Source organism: Schistocerca americana, chromosome 4 (assembly GCF_021461395.2).
Source record: "Schistocerca americana isolate TAMUIC-IGC-003095 chromosome 4, iqSchAmer2.1, whole genome shotgun sequence".
In the NCBI taxonomy this organism is placed as follows: Eukaryota; Metazoa; Arthropoda; class Insecta; order Orthoptera; family Acrididae; genus Schistocerca; species Schistocerca americana.
This window is the reverse complement of record NC_060122.1, coordinates 825,907,934-825,925,005: the sequence shown is the minus strand read 5'-3', so window position 1 is coordinate 825,925,005 and position 17,072 is coordinate 825,907,934. Positions and strand designations below refer to the sequence as shown.

Here is a 17,072-nt window from a genome sequence, read left to right as displayed (position 1 = left end):
TATTCAGTCTTTGTTGGCGCAAACATTGGCGCTGCAGTCTGCCACCGTACTGGATAACAGCGTGCTCTCACCTTGCAGAGTCGAGCATTTCTGTCAACTCAGTGACGTCGCGTGGGCGTGGTCTCGGCAGGACACTTCGATACCTGCGGTCGGCGCTCTGACCTGCCACTAAGCCGGTTAGCGCTACCGTCTACGCCACCTTCGAAACGAATCCCTAAAACTTTCATGGCTAGTTAAAAGCTCCCATTCTCTCTGTATGTAGTATTGTCGACGTGTACATTTGGAAGTCGTACTTTTTTCACCTACGAAATGCGACGTTCTTTTCTCTCGTTGGTATAGTTCGTCCAAGTCAAATGGTTTGAGTGCACGATCGATGTTAATGTTTGTTGCTTCGTTGGTGTCTAGGGGCATCACTCACTTGACGCATCACTCTGTAGATTTTTCGGTTAACTTCTTAATTAACTGCAAGCAAGATGGTGTTCAGTGGTGTCAAATAATAATGTTCCAAGCACTAGCCGGTTTCCGTTTAGAAATAAAACAGTTTATTAAACCTTTAAAACTGTGAAAGCAAAAAGAACAGATAGAGTCCCTCGCAATTAACAAAGTGCTAAGTGTAAAACAGTATGTTACTGTTCAGTACTAAAGTTCTTGCGGCTAACTGCCGAAACGCTTTACATCTCGCCTGAGCTCGCGGTTAGAGCCCACAGCTAACTATTTAAACTTTAATGACTCTGGAAATGTTACAAGTCCACGAAACTGTCATTCGAAAATTTCTATCACTTAAACCGTGCGACCGACGCGCCACTCATGGGAACATACATCCTTCCTCGTTGTACTGTACACACACGATCTCTCGTTGTCAATTTCTCAACTATACGTTTAATTTATTGCTACCATACATTCTTCATATCACCTAGGACCAGAGTTTCACTACTGTTCCCATCGCATAGCTGCGGTCTTTACGCTTTTTTTTTTCTTATATTTTAATTAGAGAGATAATTATGTCACTCCTATTTGCTATTTATTACTGTTACACATGATGAAATTCAAGTGACTATACATACATACTGTAGTCTACACTTTCGTATTCCAACTGCATTTACTGATCTGTAATTTATTTTACACTTAAATACATGTTTTAGCTCTCGAAGAGAACTTTTTGATATATAATGCAAAATGTAGGCCTATTACATTTATTAATATCGTAGAACTGTATTTTGATAAAGCTGTCTGTGGACTCCTGGATCTTTAACATCATTGAAGGTGTTAAGAACTTATTAATTTCGAAAGTTAATTGGTATTTCCAAGTCTTACATCTTTAATATGTTAAGTACTATTTTGTCTATCGAGAGGACGACTAGAAGAACATTCTCGTCTCGTTACCCTCTTGGATTAGGTGTTCTTGCCTAATCTGTAAATACACTGAAGTTCTCCAACACAGCATGACGTGGAGTCTACTGTCTGAAGTAGTGCTGGAAGAAATTGACACCATGAGTCTTGCACAGCTGTCCATAAATCCGTAAGAGTACAAGAGGCTGAAGATCTCTTCTGAACAGCACACTGCAAAGCATCCCAAATTCGCTCAATAATGTTCATGTCTGGGGAGTTTGGTGCCCAGCGGAAACGTTTAATCTCCGAAGAGTGTTCCTGGAGCCAATCTGTAGCAATTCTGGACGTTTGGGGTGTCGCATTGTCCTGCTGGAATTGCCCAAGTACGTCGGAATACACGATGGACATGGATGCATGCAGGTGATAAGATAGGATTCTTATGTACCTACTTGGCAGAGGTCGTATCCAGACGTATCAGGGGCATCATATGAATCCAATTGCACACGTCCCACACCATTACAGAGCTACCACCAGCTTGAACAGTCCCCTGCTGACATGGAGGGTCCATGGATTCATGAGATTGTCTCCATACCCGTCCACATGCACCCGCTCAATGAAATTTGAAACGAGACTTGTCTGACCAGGAAACATGTTTCCAGCCATCTACAGTCCAATGTCTGTGTTGACAGCCACAGACGAGGTGTACAGCTTTCTGTCCTGCACTCATCACTGGTACGCAAGTGGGCCTTCAGCTCAGAAAGACCATATCGATGATGTTTCGTTGAATGGTTCACATGCTGACACTTGTTGATGGCCCGGCCCAGCATTGAAATCTCCAGCAATTTGTGGAATGGTTGCACTTCTGTCACGTTGAACGATTCTCTTCAGTCGTCATTGGTCCCGTTCTTGCAGGATCTTTTTCCAGCCACAGCGATGTCGGAGATTTGATGTTTTAGCGGATTCCTGATATTCACAATACACTCGTGAAATGGTCGTGCGGAAAAATCCCCACTTCGCTGCTACTTCGGAGATGCTGTGTCCCATCCCTCATGTGGCGACTATAAGACCATGTTCAGTCTCACTTACGTCTTGATAACCTGGCATTGCAGCAGCAGTAACTGACCTAACAACTGCACCATACACTTGTCTTATATAGGCGTTCCAGACCGCAGCGCCGTATTCTGCCTCTTTACATATCTCTGTATTTCAATAAGCGTGCCTATACCAGTTTCTTTGGTGCTTCAGTGTATAACGGTTTGGGTGTTAAGTCGCTTCGGACTGTGACACGAATTATCTACCTGGTCAAGCGTCCATGTTTTCCCCGCTGGCAGTAACACTACAGGCTAACGACTGCCGGAAGAAAAACATAACACCAAAATAGAGTTGTGTGTCATAAACGAAAGTTTGTAGGCAGGTATCCACATCTTAAAAGGTGATGACTAATCAAATATCGCACCAGTCGCATAAGAGTGGCGGTAGTAACGCCACTGTGAGGCTGTGAATCAGGTTTGCTTTAAATACACGTCGTAAGGGTCGTGAGCGTTAGTTACCTTTAAGACTGGACGTGGTGAGCTTATGTTAGGTAAGAATACCTTGAAGGGAACAAAGACGCTATTGTCACCATTTCACTGAGTTTGAACAAGGTAGTGTAAAAGAGCGACAGGAAGCTGGATGTTTCTTCTCTGATACTGCAAAAAGACTTGGCAGGAATGTAGCAACTCCACATGATTGCTGGTAGTGGTGGTCACAAGATTGTACACTCGCGAGAATACTGGGCTCTGGATGCACTATTCTGCATCTGCAGGAGCAATCTGAGCTTCACAATAACGCAACTAACTGTTACAAATCGGTTACTTTAAGCACAGCTCTGAGCTGGATGGCCTGTAGCGTGTATTCCGCTGATCCCAAACCACCGCCACTTGCGACTTCGGAGGTGTCAAGCGAGAGCTCCTTGGAGAGCAGGCTGGAGGTCTATTGCGTTTTCTGATGAGAACTGATTCTGCCTCAATGCCAGCAGTGGCCGTGTATTGGTTGGAACAAGACCAGTTGAGGGCCTGCAACCAAACTGTCTGCATACTAAACAGACTGGACCTACTTCTGGAGTTATAGTCCCAGACATGATTTCGTACAACAGCGGGAGAACTCTCGTGGTTATCGCATGCACCCTGACCTCTACAGAATGTCGACATGTTGCCTTGACCTGCACATCTGTCTTCAATCCAACACATATGGGGCAACATCAGGTGACAACTTCAGCATCATCCACAACCAGTGATAAATGTTCCTGTATTGACTGACCAAGTGCAACAGGCATGGAACTGCATCCCACAAACTGATATCCGGCATCTGTACAAGACTGTATTCACGACTGGATGCTCGCATTCGACATTCTGGCGTCTACACCGTTTATTAACAGTTACGTTAACCTGTGATCTTACAATGTTACCCAGACTAATGTATTCCAGAAATTTCATTACTCATTAATCATTTTTTCGCCTAGTGAATTTTTTTTCCTTTGGCATATATATATATGAATATACAAGGGTGAATCAGAACTCCACTGACAAACTTGCAGAGTTGACAGTATGGATGTCCAGCTGTTCACCTTTGCTACTGTGGAACACATCTTAAAGTACTGATCTTGAATTCCATGTTTATTGGACATTCTTTTCTCTTCCGAAAATACGGAATGGCCGGCCGTTAAGGCCGAGCGGTTCTAGGCACTTCAGTCTGGAACCGCGCGACCGCTACGGTCGCAGGTTCGAATCCTGCCTCGGGCATGGATGTGTGTGATGTCCTTAGGTTAGTTAGGTTTAAGTAGTTCTAAGTTCTAGGAGACTGATGACTTCAAATGTTAAGTCCCATAGTTCTCAGAGCCATTTGAACCAAATACGAGTCGCAAAGATCTTGCAACAGAGATGTATTGGAGATGAGCAAATGCTGACAGTTCTGAAGGTGTGCATTTTGGAGCCCACGATTACTAGATACTTTTCTTCTTGTTTTGGTCCATCCGGCATCTGAAACTTTGATGGTGGGGTACTGGCTAGCTCTATAGAGTTCGTGTTGCAACTGGGTGGGTAGCAACTTGTGACAGCTTGCAGAACTCCGCAGGCACTTTTTGTGCACTAAAAGAACACGTCAACAGGCTCTGCAACCTGACGCGCTTCCTGGTGACGGAGTGCGGGGTGTCGCCGGAGAAGGTGACGGACGAGCCGCGGCAGCGCCGGCCGCTGCACGAGGCTGCGGAGGCCCGCGACGCGCGGATGCTGCGCGTGCTGCTGGAGGTGGGCGCCGACGTGGACCCGCGAGACACCGGGGGCCGCACGCCGCTGCAGCTGCTGTGCGCGCAGGCGCACCCGGCGAGCGAAGACGAGCGCGCCGCCGTGTGGGCGGCCGAGGTGCTGCTGGCGGGCGGGGCGGGGGTGGCGGCCGCCCTCAGCCGCGCCGGCGCCGCCCCGCTGCACGACGCCGCCGCCAAGGGCTGCGCGCCGCTGCTGCGCTGCCTCCTCACCAGGGGTGAGCCGCCCGCTCACGAACCGAAGTGTTTGGTCGTCTGCATCACTCGACTAGGTCAAACCTACACCTGCCAAAAAGTCCGTGGATAGTGCCTGGCGAAGGGCGTGTAGTAGCAGTAATATCAATTTCCATTCCTATTCCACCCACGTTCTGAGCGAGGGAAAATGAATATCTATACTACCTAACAGGGTCAGATGTCAACGTAACCCTGTATACGCACACACCGTCGGTGTGTAAATGATTAGAGTTGCAGTTGCCTGCGACAGGTACAGTAGCCACCAGAGTGCTGGAGACTAAAAGCAGCAGCACCAGGAAATACTTTTCGCACGTGTTGGGTACCATTAACACCACATCACAAATTACTGCATTTGGAGTGGTGTCTAGATCAGAGAGCACGGGTCGCAGATGAATATCGACACACTGTGTTGAGTGACAAATCGTAGTTCCTAGGTTTCCTGGACGAAAATTGATGGTGAGTATAAGGATTATATATTGATAAGTGCAGGTTGCAGACTTACGGCTGACAACAAATGGAAATTTGGGTCGGCCACGTTTTATGCTCAGATAGCCTAATTGCAAAGCAACCACTTGTGATAAGCGGGACATCTGAGTTCCACGAGTCATGCTCAGATAGCCTAATGGTAAAGCAACCACTCGTGATAAGTGGGATATCTGGGTTCCACAAGTCATTCTCAGATAGCCTAATGGTAAAGCAACCACTCGTGATAAGCAGGATATCTGGGTTCCACGGGTCATGCTCAGATAGCCTAATGGTAAAGCGACCACTCATGATAAGCAGGATATCTGGGTTCCACGAGTCATGCTCAGATAGCCTAATGGTAAAGCGACCACTCGTGATAAGTGGGATATCTGGGTTAGAGTCCCAGTCCGGCACATGTTCATTGTTATCATTCCATGATACAGCTGATGGTTATTCATACCAGCTCTCAGATGCAAAATTTGTCCCAGTGCCAGTACCCAGAATATCAAGGGTCAGTCATGGCAGTTGTAGGCTAGAGTGCCTCAGGAGAGGATATAACAGACTTTATGATACTGCTCCCAACTGAATCAGTACATGCATACAAGCCAGAGGGGATCATTCTGATGAGTGGGCTCATACTGCCACATCCTTTGCAAAAATGACTCGATTTTGTAAACACTAAAACAGAGGAGGAGGAGGAGATTAGTGTTTAATGTCCTGTCAACATCGAGGTCATTAGAGACAGAGCACAAGCTCGGATTAGCGAACTACAGTGAAGGAAATCGGCTGTGCCCTTTCAAAGGAAACATCCTGGCATTTGCCTGAAGTGATCTAGGCAAATCATGGAAAACCTAAATCAGGATGGCTGGATGCAGGATTGAACCATCATCCTCCCAAACATGAGTCCAGTGTGCTGACCACACCAAAACAAAATCACATCCCATCTCAAACCATAAAGTTTCCTTTCATCTCACATTCCCCTTCTGGATGCTTCCCTTTCTTTGTCAGTCAGTGGATGTACCTCTGTATGCATCCTAATTTCCCATATTTGTACTCATGATACCTATGCGAAATTTATGCTGGTGGCAATACATTGGTCACTCAGTCATCTTCAAACACAGTTGTTACAATTTCACCCTGCAGGATGCCACGAGAACTAGGTCACATTTCTTCCAAGCATTTCCATTTATGTACCTCATGTGTGTGTGTTAAACTTTCGTATGGGCTAAACTGACCTGTTAATCTTTCCAAATATCCAAATCCTTTGAATTTATACTATGTCTTTACCACACCTACTGATTATTGAGCGCACTGGCTTCTAGTATGTGATTTCCTTTACAGATACATTGCACTTATACAGAAATCAGGCAACAGGACTAACACTGTCTGATTTGCTGAAGAAAGGAAGGAATGAAATATGGATGATTACAGCTTAGTATCTTGTTGGGGTTGTAGTGTGTCCAAGGGAATACTGGAGGTGCTTTCTGACCAAGGCTCAGAGGCATAGGTCAGGAACGCCAGTCTCAGTTGCACAGTGGCGACAGGCAAGCATCCTTCCCAGTTATCATCTACAAAGAAAAGACCTCTGCTGTTTTTGCCTGTGAGATCAGCCATAATTCACAATAGATGTATTTGAAATTGTGAGTCATTGATAATTTGATCTGTCTTCAGAATTAATGAACAATATTGAAAGAATACAGCATACTTTCGCTGAAGGCGTGTTCGTCATTCAGTTGCTGGAAATAGTGAGACACTCTCTTACATCATCCTGCCTTGAGACAAAGTGAAGAAGAACAGTAAAAGGTAACATAGACCACATCAAACAGACAAACCCGCCATGCAGTGGTGTTACAGTCGAGTCGTCATATACACATATGAAAAGGAAACGCTGCACAATAGTTTCCCGATCGTGTAGGGTCCAACTAACATGCTCATGAACCCAGGAGAGGCACTGCAGGTGATGTCGCGCTGTTAGCAAAGGCACTTGCGTCAGTCATCTGCTGCCATAGCTCATTAAGCCAGATTTCGCCACACTAGCCCAACACATATGATCATCATACATCTCACATTGATTTCTGTTGTTGTTTCGTACAGTGTTGCTTCTCTGTTAGGAGTGACAACTCTACACAAACGCTGCTGCTCTCGGTCATTAAGTGAAAGCCATTGGCCACTGCGCTGTCTGTAGTGAGAGGCTGTGCCTTAAATTTGGTATCTCAGGACACACTTGGCATTGTGGATTTCTTTTAGTTCCCCTATGCAGTCAGAATCACGTCAGAAACCTTTTCACATGAATCACCGAGTACAAATGACAACTCTGCCAATGCACTCTCCTTTTATACCTGGTGTACACAATACTACCTCCTCCTGTATATGTACATATTGCCTAGCCCATGAATTTTGTCACAGATCTTGCTGCAGATGTGGCAGATATAGAAATACTTTTTTTTCTTACCAGGGCATGGAGTGACGCCGGAGACAATGGTGTTCCCAAACAAGAAGGGCCAGACGGCGCTGCACGTGGCAACGGCCAGCAACCGCACGGAGGCACTGCAGGCGCTGCTGGAGCTGGGGGCGGACCCTGAGGCCGCGGCCCACCCACCGGACAAGACGGGAGCCACGCCGCTACACATCGCTGCCAGTAAGGGCTGCCTGGCCTCACTACATAACTAACTGCACCAAAACGAATGTTGCCTTACTTACACTGTGTCTGCTTCTCGATACCATTACACAAAACGAAATTCGTGTTTTGTACAGATCCTTCCTTAGGCGTACCATAAGTCCAGAAATAGCCCAGACAGTCGTGAAATTTTAGTGCTGTCTGCGGTAATGTCTGAGGTTTCAAAAACGTCCAGGGTTTTAGGATGTAATGAATGGCGAGCATTTCCTCAGTTTTAGACCTATACTATGTGATCAAAAGTATCCGGACACCTGTCTGAAAAAGACTTACAAGTTCGTGGCGCCCTCCATCGGTAATGCTGGATGACATCGGTAATGCCTTGATGATAGCTTCCACTCTCGCAGGCATACGTTCAATCTGGTGCTGGAAGGTTTCTTGGGGAATGGCAGCCAATTCTTCACAGAGTGGTACGCTGAGGAGAGGTATCGATGTTGGTCAGTGCGGCCTGGCACAAAGTCGGCAATCCAAAACATCCCAAAGGTGTTCTATAGGATACAGGCAGCACCCCCTGTAAAAGGGGTGCTGATACAGGTCAGGACTCTGTGCAAGGATGTTATTGTCATGTAACCACTTCGCCACATGCTGTGAATTATCAACAGTTGCTCGATCATGTTGAAAGATGCAATCGTCATCCCTGAATGCTCTTCAACATTAGGAAACAAGAAGGAGCTTAAAACATCAGTGTAGGCCTGTGCTGTTATAGTGCCACGCAAAACAACAAGGGGTGCTAGCCCCCTCCATGAAAATCACGGCCACACAATAACACCACTGCTTCCGAATTTTACTGTTGGTACTACCCATGCTGGCAGATTACGTTCAGCAGGTATTCGCCATACCAACACCATGCCATCGGATCACCACATTGAGTTCTGTGATTCGTCACTCCACACAACGTTTTTCCACTGTTTAATCATCCAATGTTCACACTCTTTACACCAAGCGAAGCGTCATTTGGCATTCACCGGCATGATGTGTGGTTTATGAGCAGCCGCTCCACCATGAAATCCAAGTTTTCTCACCTCCCACTCAAATTTCATAGTACTTGTAGTGGATCCTGATGATGTTTGGAATTCCTTTGTGATGGTTTGGATAGATGTCTGCCTATTACACATTACAACCCTCTACAACTGTTGACTATCTCAGTCAGTGAACAGATGAGGTCAGCCTGTACGCTTTTGTGATGTACGTGTCCCTTCACACCCCCACTTCACTATCACATAGGAAACAGTGGACCTAAGGATGAGCCGCCCGGAGTGGCCGTGCGGTTCTAGGCGCTACAGTCTGGAACCGAGCGACCGCTACGGTCGCAGGTTCGAATCCTGCTTCGGGTATGGATGTGTGTGATGTCCTTAGGTTAGTTAGGTTTAATTAGTTCTAAGTTCTAGGCGACTGATGACCTCAGAAGTTAAGTTGCATAGTGCTCAGAGCCATTTGAACCATTTTTTTTGAACCTAAGGATGTTTAGGAGTGTGGAAATCTCGCGTACAGACATATGACACAAGTGACGAAGTCCGTGAGTTCCGCGGAGCACCCCAATCTGCTCTCTCACGATGTCTAATGACTACTGAAGTCGCTGATATGGAGTACCTGACAGTAGATGGCAGCACAATGCACCTAATATGAAAACTGTATGTTTGTGGGGGTTTCCGGATACTTTTGATCACATAGTGTATGTGTTTGGCATCACATCTTTTAAAACTCTCTAAAGCCACCCATCTCAGCTAATCTTGGAGCAAGGACTGGAAACAGGGTAGTGTGGCTACCCCTTCCGCCACTACTTTTCACTTCTTGTTAGTCATTTTGCAAAAAAATGCATAGTTTCGTGATGATAAAATTTTCTCAGGCTTCCAGCCACGTCCAGTGGTTTAAAATCCGAAAGATTTCGGCCGAGTTTTCGGCCACTGTCAAGTGGATTTTAAATCACTGGACACGGCCGAAAGCCCGAGAAAATTTTATCACTGTGTTTATGTTATGTTGTTTTCATGTTGGAAGTAAGTTTTCTACACATTTTTCATCGTTTCGTCTCTGTTCGTTTCTTGTCTCATCGTTTAGCAAAGGGTAAAAGAAAGTGTGTATTTAATGTTGAACAATGGCAGGATTACAAAATTTTGAAATTTTTTGATGATAGTAACAATGAACATGTTTATTTCACACTCTCTACTGAAGAATTTCACAGGCCAACGAAAATTTTTTTTTGAAAACTTTTTATATTTTGATAGCTGATCTTTATAGATTTTTATGAGCTGAATCCAAATCTAGCCTCAATTTTTTATATCACCCATAGTTTTAAAGCAATATGCTTTTTGTTATATATTATAAAAATCTTATGCTATACAGTAAACAGGGAAATTAATGAAACGCTTTGTTACAAAATCGCTTTTTTACAATATAAGCATGGTTTGTATTTACAGTAAGCTACATAAGACAATGATATGTGTTAATACAGGTTTCACTTATCAGCTGGAATTGGTTTGTATTTTCTTTCTCTTTTTCCTTTGAAGCTTCTTGTGTAGCTTTTTCTATGATGAGTCGCTTGCTGAACTTCTCAGTGAAGTGACCAACAGCATTCCCCCATAATGTTGGTGTTCCAGCGGCCTTGGTAGCGTTTTTGCATCACTTTAATGTCCTGGTGAAAATGCTCTCATTGCTCCTCACTTACATCTCCCATATTGTCCGGGAAGTAATCAAGGTGATTGCTCAAAAAGTGAACTTTCAGGTTCATTAAAAGTCCTAAAGTTTTAAACTTCTTTAACACTGTAGCTATAATAGAAACATATCATGGCTCTTTTTCATGTCCTAAGAACTTTGTGAGCCGGCCAAAGTGGCCGAGCAGTTTTAGGCGCTACAGTCTGGAACCGAGCAACCACTACGGTCACAGGTTCAAATCCTGCCTCGGGCATGGATGTGTGTGATGTCCTTAGGTTCATTAGGTTTAAGTAGTTTTAAGTTCTACGGGACCGATGACCTGAGAAGTTAAGTCCCATAGTGCTCAGAGCCATTTGAACCAAGAACTTTGTGATGACTTACTGAACGATACCCATGCTTATTCTCATTTAAGGTCATTGTGTATTCAAAGTTAACATCAAAAATTAATTTTCTAATGTCAAGTCCGACAAAGACGACTTCTTTTAGTTTAGCTTCTGAAAGGTGTGGAAACTTTTGGCAGAAATACTTAAAACATGGTCCATCTTTAGGCAAAGCCCGTACAAACTGTTTCATTATGCCTAACTTTATATGTAGAGGTGGTAGGAGTACGTTTTTTGGATCTACAAGGTTTTTGCATAGAATGCTCTTCTCACCAGGTTTTAAAGACTCCCTCACAGGTCAGTTCGTTCTGCACCTGTGTTGATCCCCAGCCCTACTGTCCTGTTTACACAAGAAACATGGAAATTTGGTAAAATCACCTTGCTGCCGAAGGAGCATACATGTTACTTTCAGAACGCCACATATCATCCAACCATGAGCAGAATAACCTATTTTATTTAGCACTATTTGTAGGGTTTCATAGCTTTCTTTCATATGTACAAAATGTCCAACAGGTATAGATGCATACATGTTACCATTGTGTAGTAAAACGGCCTTTAAACTAGTTTTGGATGACTCAGTAAACATCTAGTCTTCCTTTTTGTATTCAATACCAAACTCATCATCAGACTGGGAATGTCTGAGCAGTACACTAAATCACCTTCTTGTTGAAAAAACTTGGAAAATTGCTGCTCTCTCTTTCTATACATGTATATGCTGGTTCCAACTGCCAATTAGTTCTATTCTTTTAATCGAGAACCAAGCAATTCAGCTTTTTCTTTCGTTAAGCCTAGATCCCTAACCAAATTGTTAAGCTCAGTCTGAGTAAACAATCTGGTCTCTAGACTTTCTGTATTACAATGGGAATCATCATCATCTGTTTCATCTATATCACATTGTACATCAGAAAATACTTCTGTTGGAATAGAATTTGAATCATCTGGTTGTTCAGGAACCGGCAAATCTACACCATGCACTACTGATCAGATGGCGGATGGAAGGTTAGGGTAGCTTATTAACTTCTTGTTTTTCGAATTATGACCAGTAATATCAACACCGCAAAAGTAGCAATCATCAGAATAATTTCTTGGTTCCCTCCATATCATAGGAACAGCAAATCTAAAGGCTTTTTTCTCCTTTTTGGACCATTTTCTTAGATCTTCAACACACACATAATATACCTCATACGGCACCCAAGATTTATCTTGATCACCAAGTTTAGATCAAAGGTATGATAGATAAACTTTTTTAACAAAGTCTGTAATGTTTCTTTGGTGTTTTTTAATCACAAATTCACCACAAATATAACAAAAACTGTCAGCAGAGTTTTTACAACCACGATTAGACATCGTACTGAGCACATGTGCAGGAAATGGGAAAGTGAGGTTAGGTTGACAGTAAACGAAACACTATCTGTTAACACAAAAATAGAATCGAACTTTTTAAGCCAGCAAATGTTTTTCAGCAGTGCTACCAACGTCATCTACGTTCATTACACCTCTTTTTTAAATTATTTTAACTATATAAAAGCTATTAATATCTTTAAAAACCGCTCAATTTCATAAATTTAACTGTAAAATGTAAAGAAATGGTGGGTTATAGTTTTGTAACTATCATATTTGGATTTACCACCCTAAAAACATAAGAATAAGGTATTTTCAGCAAAAAAGTTTTTCCATCGTTGGCCTGTGTTTTCTGTTGCACGTAAAGGAAAGGGTGATATTAAGAATGACATGAAAACAGCTACACTCAGGAGTGCTGTTAACGCTACAGCCTCACCAAATTTGGTAGATTTTGTAAGCTGAAAATGGCTATAACAGTTTTGATAAAAGTAATAAGTTTGAGAGACTAAATTTATGAACTGAAATTGTCTGGTCTGATTTGGAAGAGAGTTCACACACTGTTATTGAAACTATAAAGGATTCCATAAATACTGATGACCTATTTGATGAATGTGTCATTCGTGGACCAGGTTATTCATAACAGAAGGATAGATTGTGGTTCAAGTACTGAAGAAGCACCAGATACTATTGAATAGAACTGGAAAGAATTTTTTAACGTTTTTCAAAACGCTACTATTTCTTGTTGCAATATTCTTAAAATGATCGACTTTGTGTTGCCCTTGCCTGAGATGTCTGCTCCGGCTTAGAGAGGTTTTTTTTTTCATATAAACCTTTAATCAGCAGAAAGGGATAGGCTTTCACTACCTGCTAAATGTTAAAATGAATACAGTACTTTCTTATTCTGGATTCTATTAGGTGTTTCAAACAAACAAAAGATATTTGAAGAATGTTATGTCTAATGAGAAATATAATTGAGTGAATAAAGTTTAATGTTTCAGTAAACTATCCTGGCGTGGAACCAAAAAATATGGTAATAAGTCTTGAGTTGAACTGAAATAAATATAGGAAACCTAACTTCACTGTCTCTAAACCACATCACCCACAACCGTCAGATATGTAAAACGAGAAGACAGTTAATGTCTGTAGCTCGTAGCAAAGCTCTTCCTGTCACTTAGTATGGGTAGAGGGTATACTTGACAATTGGAATAAACTAGTTATTGGTTCGTTTTACTCGGCCCCTGATTCAGATGATACACTTCCTCAAAATAAAAGAAAAAAAAACCTTGAGTCTCGTTTCAAATAGGTATCACACTCATACAGTTGCAGCTGGTGGTGACTTCAATCTACCCTTGACATGTCGACTACAACACGCTTTTTAAGTCTGTGGTTGGCATAAAAACATCGTTTGAAATTGTACTAAATGGTTTATCTGAAAATTATTTTGGTCAATTAGTTCAGGAGGCCAGTCGAAGTCGCGTCGACTGTGTAGGCATGTGCATTGTCAGGCATCGACCAGACTGCCTTCGTTAATGTTCCCCTTCCTTCTTTCTGTACGGCCCTCCGTTTTTTATAGGGTGTCACAGTACCATGGTGATTTAACAGTTTCACCCTGAGGCAAAATTCAACGAGGAGAATCACTGCCCTGAAAAAAAGAGGCGACGATTTTTCAGGTTGAAACAGCGGCAACATTTGTCCTGCCAGCTTTGAACTCACGACACCACTTGTACTCGTTAGTACTATTCCTCACACTACACACACACAAACAGTCACGATTTCGCAAAAAGTCTGCAACGGCGCTTTTTCCTTTGCAAGAAGAGACCTGATTATGCTCCTCACCTCGCATCTGATGAGATCCAGAGTCACTCGTCTCAATATGGCACTAAACAAGAGTTTTCAGCCGACTGAGACAACAGCTATACCCAACATCTTATCCTTGAAGGCAGTGCTGCCATCTTTGTCGAAGACAGAAAAGAACCTTTGTGCGTCAGAGGCTCTACACTACTCTCACTTTCTGCCCACGGCCCGTACAGTAAGTAACCCTCCTAAACCGTCAACAGCAAGAGCTTTGAATCTTTTCTTTCAGTGCCCTGTATCTGTGCTCAACGAAAATGCGGTATACTGTCGTCAGTCTTCATACGTCTGACTCAGACGTTTCCTCTACTGTTGGTGGCTGACATGGGTAGTGGCAAAGCACACACACAGTTGAACGACATTTATCTTCCTCAGCGGGAGCAAAATTTACTTCATCTGAAAACGACAGATGACATTTGTACACGTCTCACAATGTAATGATACCTTATTCGTCATTCGTGATGTAACAAAAATAAAAATTATTCGTAAATTAATCGAAAGCGCTCGTGTAAATCGACTGCACCTAGATTGGCAACTGCGTTGCTCTTATTTCAGCGAACATGCTCTGGATAGTTCCCAGGCGTCAATTTGAGCTCAAAGATCTAGAATTCCCGGCACGAGCGGGAGAGCGGACAAGGGGCGCCAGGGCTCCAGTTCGAATATTCGGCAATCCGGCAACAGATCACTGCTGGAAGAGTGACTGTGTCTCACCCAAAGTCAGAAACTTCTTTTTTTTTTTTTTAACTAGAGTAGTTAATGAGTAACGCGAATGAGATTGTTTGCGGAGCAAAAAGAAGAAGAAATGACTCAATAAATAGCTGAAGGCTCACTGTGTCATTAACTCGCCAGCCTGAAGCCATATGAAGGGACTTGACTCACTTGGTGTGGACCAAAACAGTCGCTGTCCGGCCTCCAGAACTAAACGGCGCCAAATAAAATAAGCCTCAACAGAGCAAGCAAACTAGAGCAAAGTGAAAAAAAAACCTGTAACCTTACTTAACATAACAGATTCAATACGGTTAAAAAAAAGAAAACAAATCCAAAATTTAATCATAATAATGTGAAGAAAGATGTGAAATAAACGGGACACGCCTGGGTCTTCGAGAGTTTGAGGTGGGAGACACAAAATAAACGACATTCTTGGTCCAATACAGGCATCGAAATAATAATAATAATAATAAAAGGAAAAAATCAAAAGGTGAACACGAATAAACCACACAATTCGCTATCGTCACCTTCAATTAACTTATTTCGGTAAATTGAACTGTTTGACACCAGCAACCAATTACATCTACAAGAAATGGCTACGAATAAGTCAGTAACAAAAAAAAACTTGGAGCAAATGCTGGTGTCTAAAACTTCAATTGATCTAAGTCGCTAGAACGAAGTTCACGGTGCCAAGTCAGTGCAAAAACAGGTATCAAAGACTTAACTTGGCCAACATAGCGAGAACGAAGGCTTGAGTAATACCCAGATGGAAACCTCAACTTCTGGCTACAGTACAGATCCGTCTGTTACCACAACCAGTTTTCTTCCATTCTCATTCGTCAGCTACGTCAGCTGACAACCAAACTGTAACGTTTCAACCCAACCCAGACCTCTGACTACACTAAGATCAGTCCTTCACCATATTCACATTTCTTACGTGCTTGTTCGTACATTTACGGGAATGGGTGCTATGGTTCAAATGGCTCTGAGCACTATGCAACTTAGCTTCTCAAGTCATTAGTCGCCTAGAACTTAGAACTACTTAAACCTAACTAACCTAAGGACATCACACACATCCATGCCCGAGGCAGGAACAGAACCTGCGACCGTAGCGGTCGCTCGGCTCCGCACGGCCACAACGGCCGGCAAAAAATTGGTGCTACTTCCTTCGTTTTGTGCCACCCTCGAGAGAGGCTACTGTAGTGCCCATTTACTGTTGCCAACTTTCCTTTGGTCCAGACTAACACTTAAGTTTAGCCAAAACGCCAGCACTCATTAACGAACAAAATACTGAAAGACAAAACAGAAAAAAAATCCGTCCCAACTTCACTAAACCACATCCCGTCTTCCAAAAATCATTCAGCCACCACTTAACACCTATCCTCAGCATAACAGACAAGTAAAATAAAATTAATACAAATCAAATCATACTGCTTTGAAATAAACAAGAATAAAACAAAATCAAGCAGCAACTTTAGCCCCCTCAGTTGCAACAACTTAATTAATCATGGAGCACTTAATGGTGCTCGTCACATCACCTCCCATAACATCTGTCAACGAACAACTGTTGAATTTTTTGTCATTTCCATGGCAACCACTAAAAATTTCAACACGAGGCCTACGAGAAAGACAGGTGGTTAGCCATTTGCGTGCTGCAATTTGGAATGCCGAGAATCGTAAGTACCCTGGACTTTAAAACCTCCTTGCTACAGCGTTTGCTGCCAGGAACACCCTCAGCATGTAGCAGTCGAAGAAAACCCCCCTCCATTCAAGTAAACAACACCTGGCGTTCGTGCGTGGTGTCACTCAGTCACTGTTTGCGGGCTGCTACCAGCGGCTAGTTTCGTATCCTGCAGCCTCTGTGATTTCTGAACGCTGAAGGCAGACACAATGTCAAGAGCGATGCCAATCCAGCCTGTAACAGATGGCCATCTAATGTCAACCCAGAGTGCCAATCATACCTTGTAGACATACACCGATAGGAAAAAATCGCAACACCGAAAAATTATTAATGTAGAGTAATGATGTATTTGTCTAGGCGACAGATTTAAGCGATTAACATTGCTAGATTTGTAACCTCCCACTCACTTATCGACCTTAATGACCGTGAAAAATGAAACCGCGTGTACCTAACGGGAATTTT

At 43.2% G+C, this 17,072-nt stretch overlaps 1 protein-coding gene across 1 annotated transcript in view; it reads left to right on the top strand.

Annotated features, from left to right (window-relative positions):
* Positions 1–17,072, top strand: part of LOC124613835 — a 347,299-nt gene that overhangs the window by 288,821 nt on the left and 41,406 nt on the right. Inside the window, exons 16-17 of the mRNA XM_047142557.1 lie at positions 4,475–4,776; positions 7,782–7,964. Of these exons, the coding sequence (XP_046998513.1) occupies positions 4,475–4,776; positions 7,782–7,964 (485 nt within the window). The remainder of the gene's footprint in view (positions 1–4,474; positions 4,777–7,781; positions 7,965–17,072) is intronic.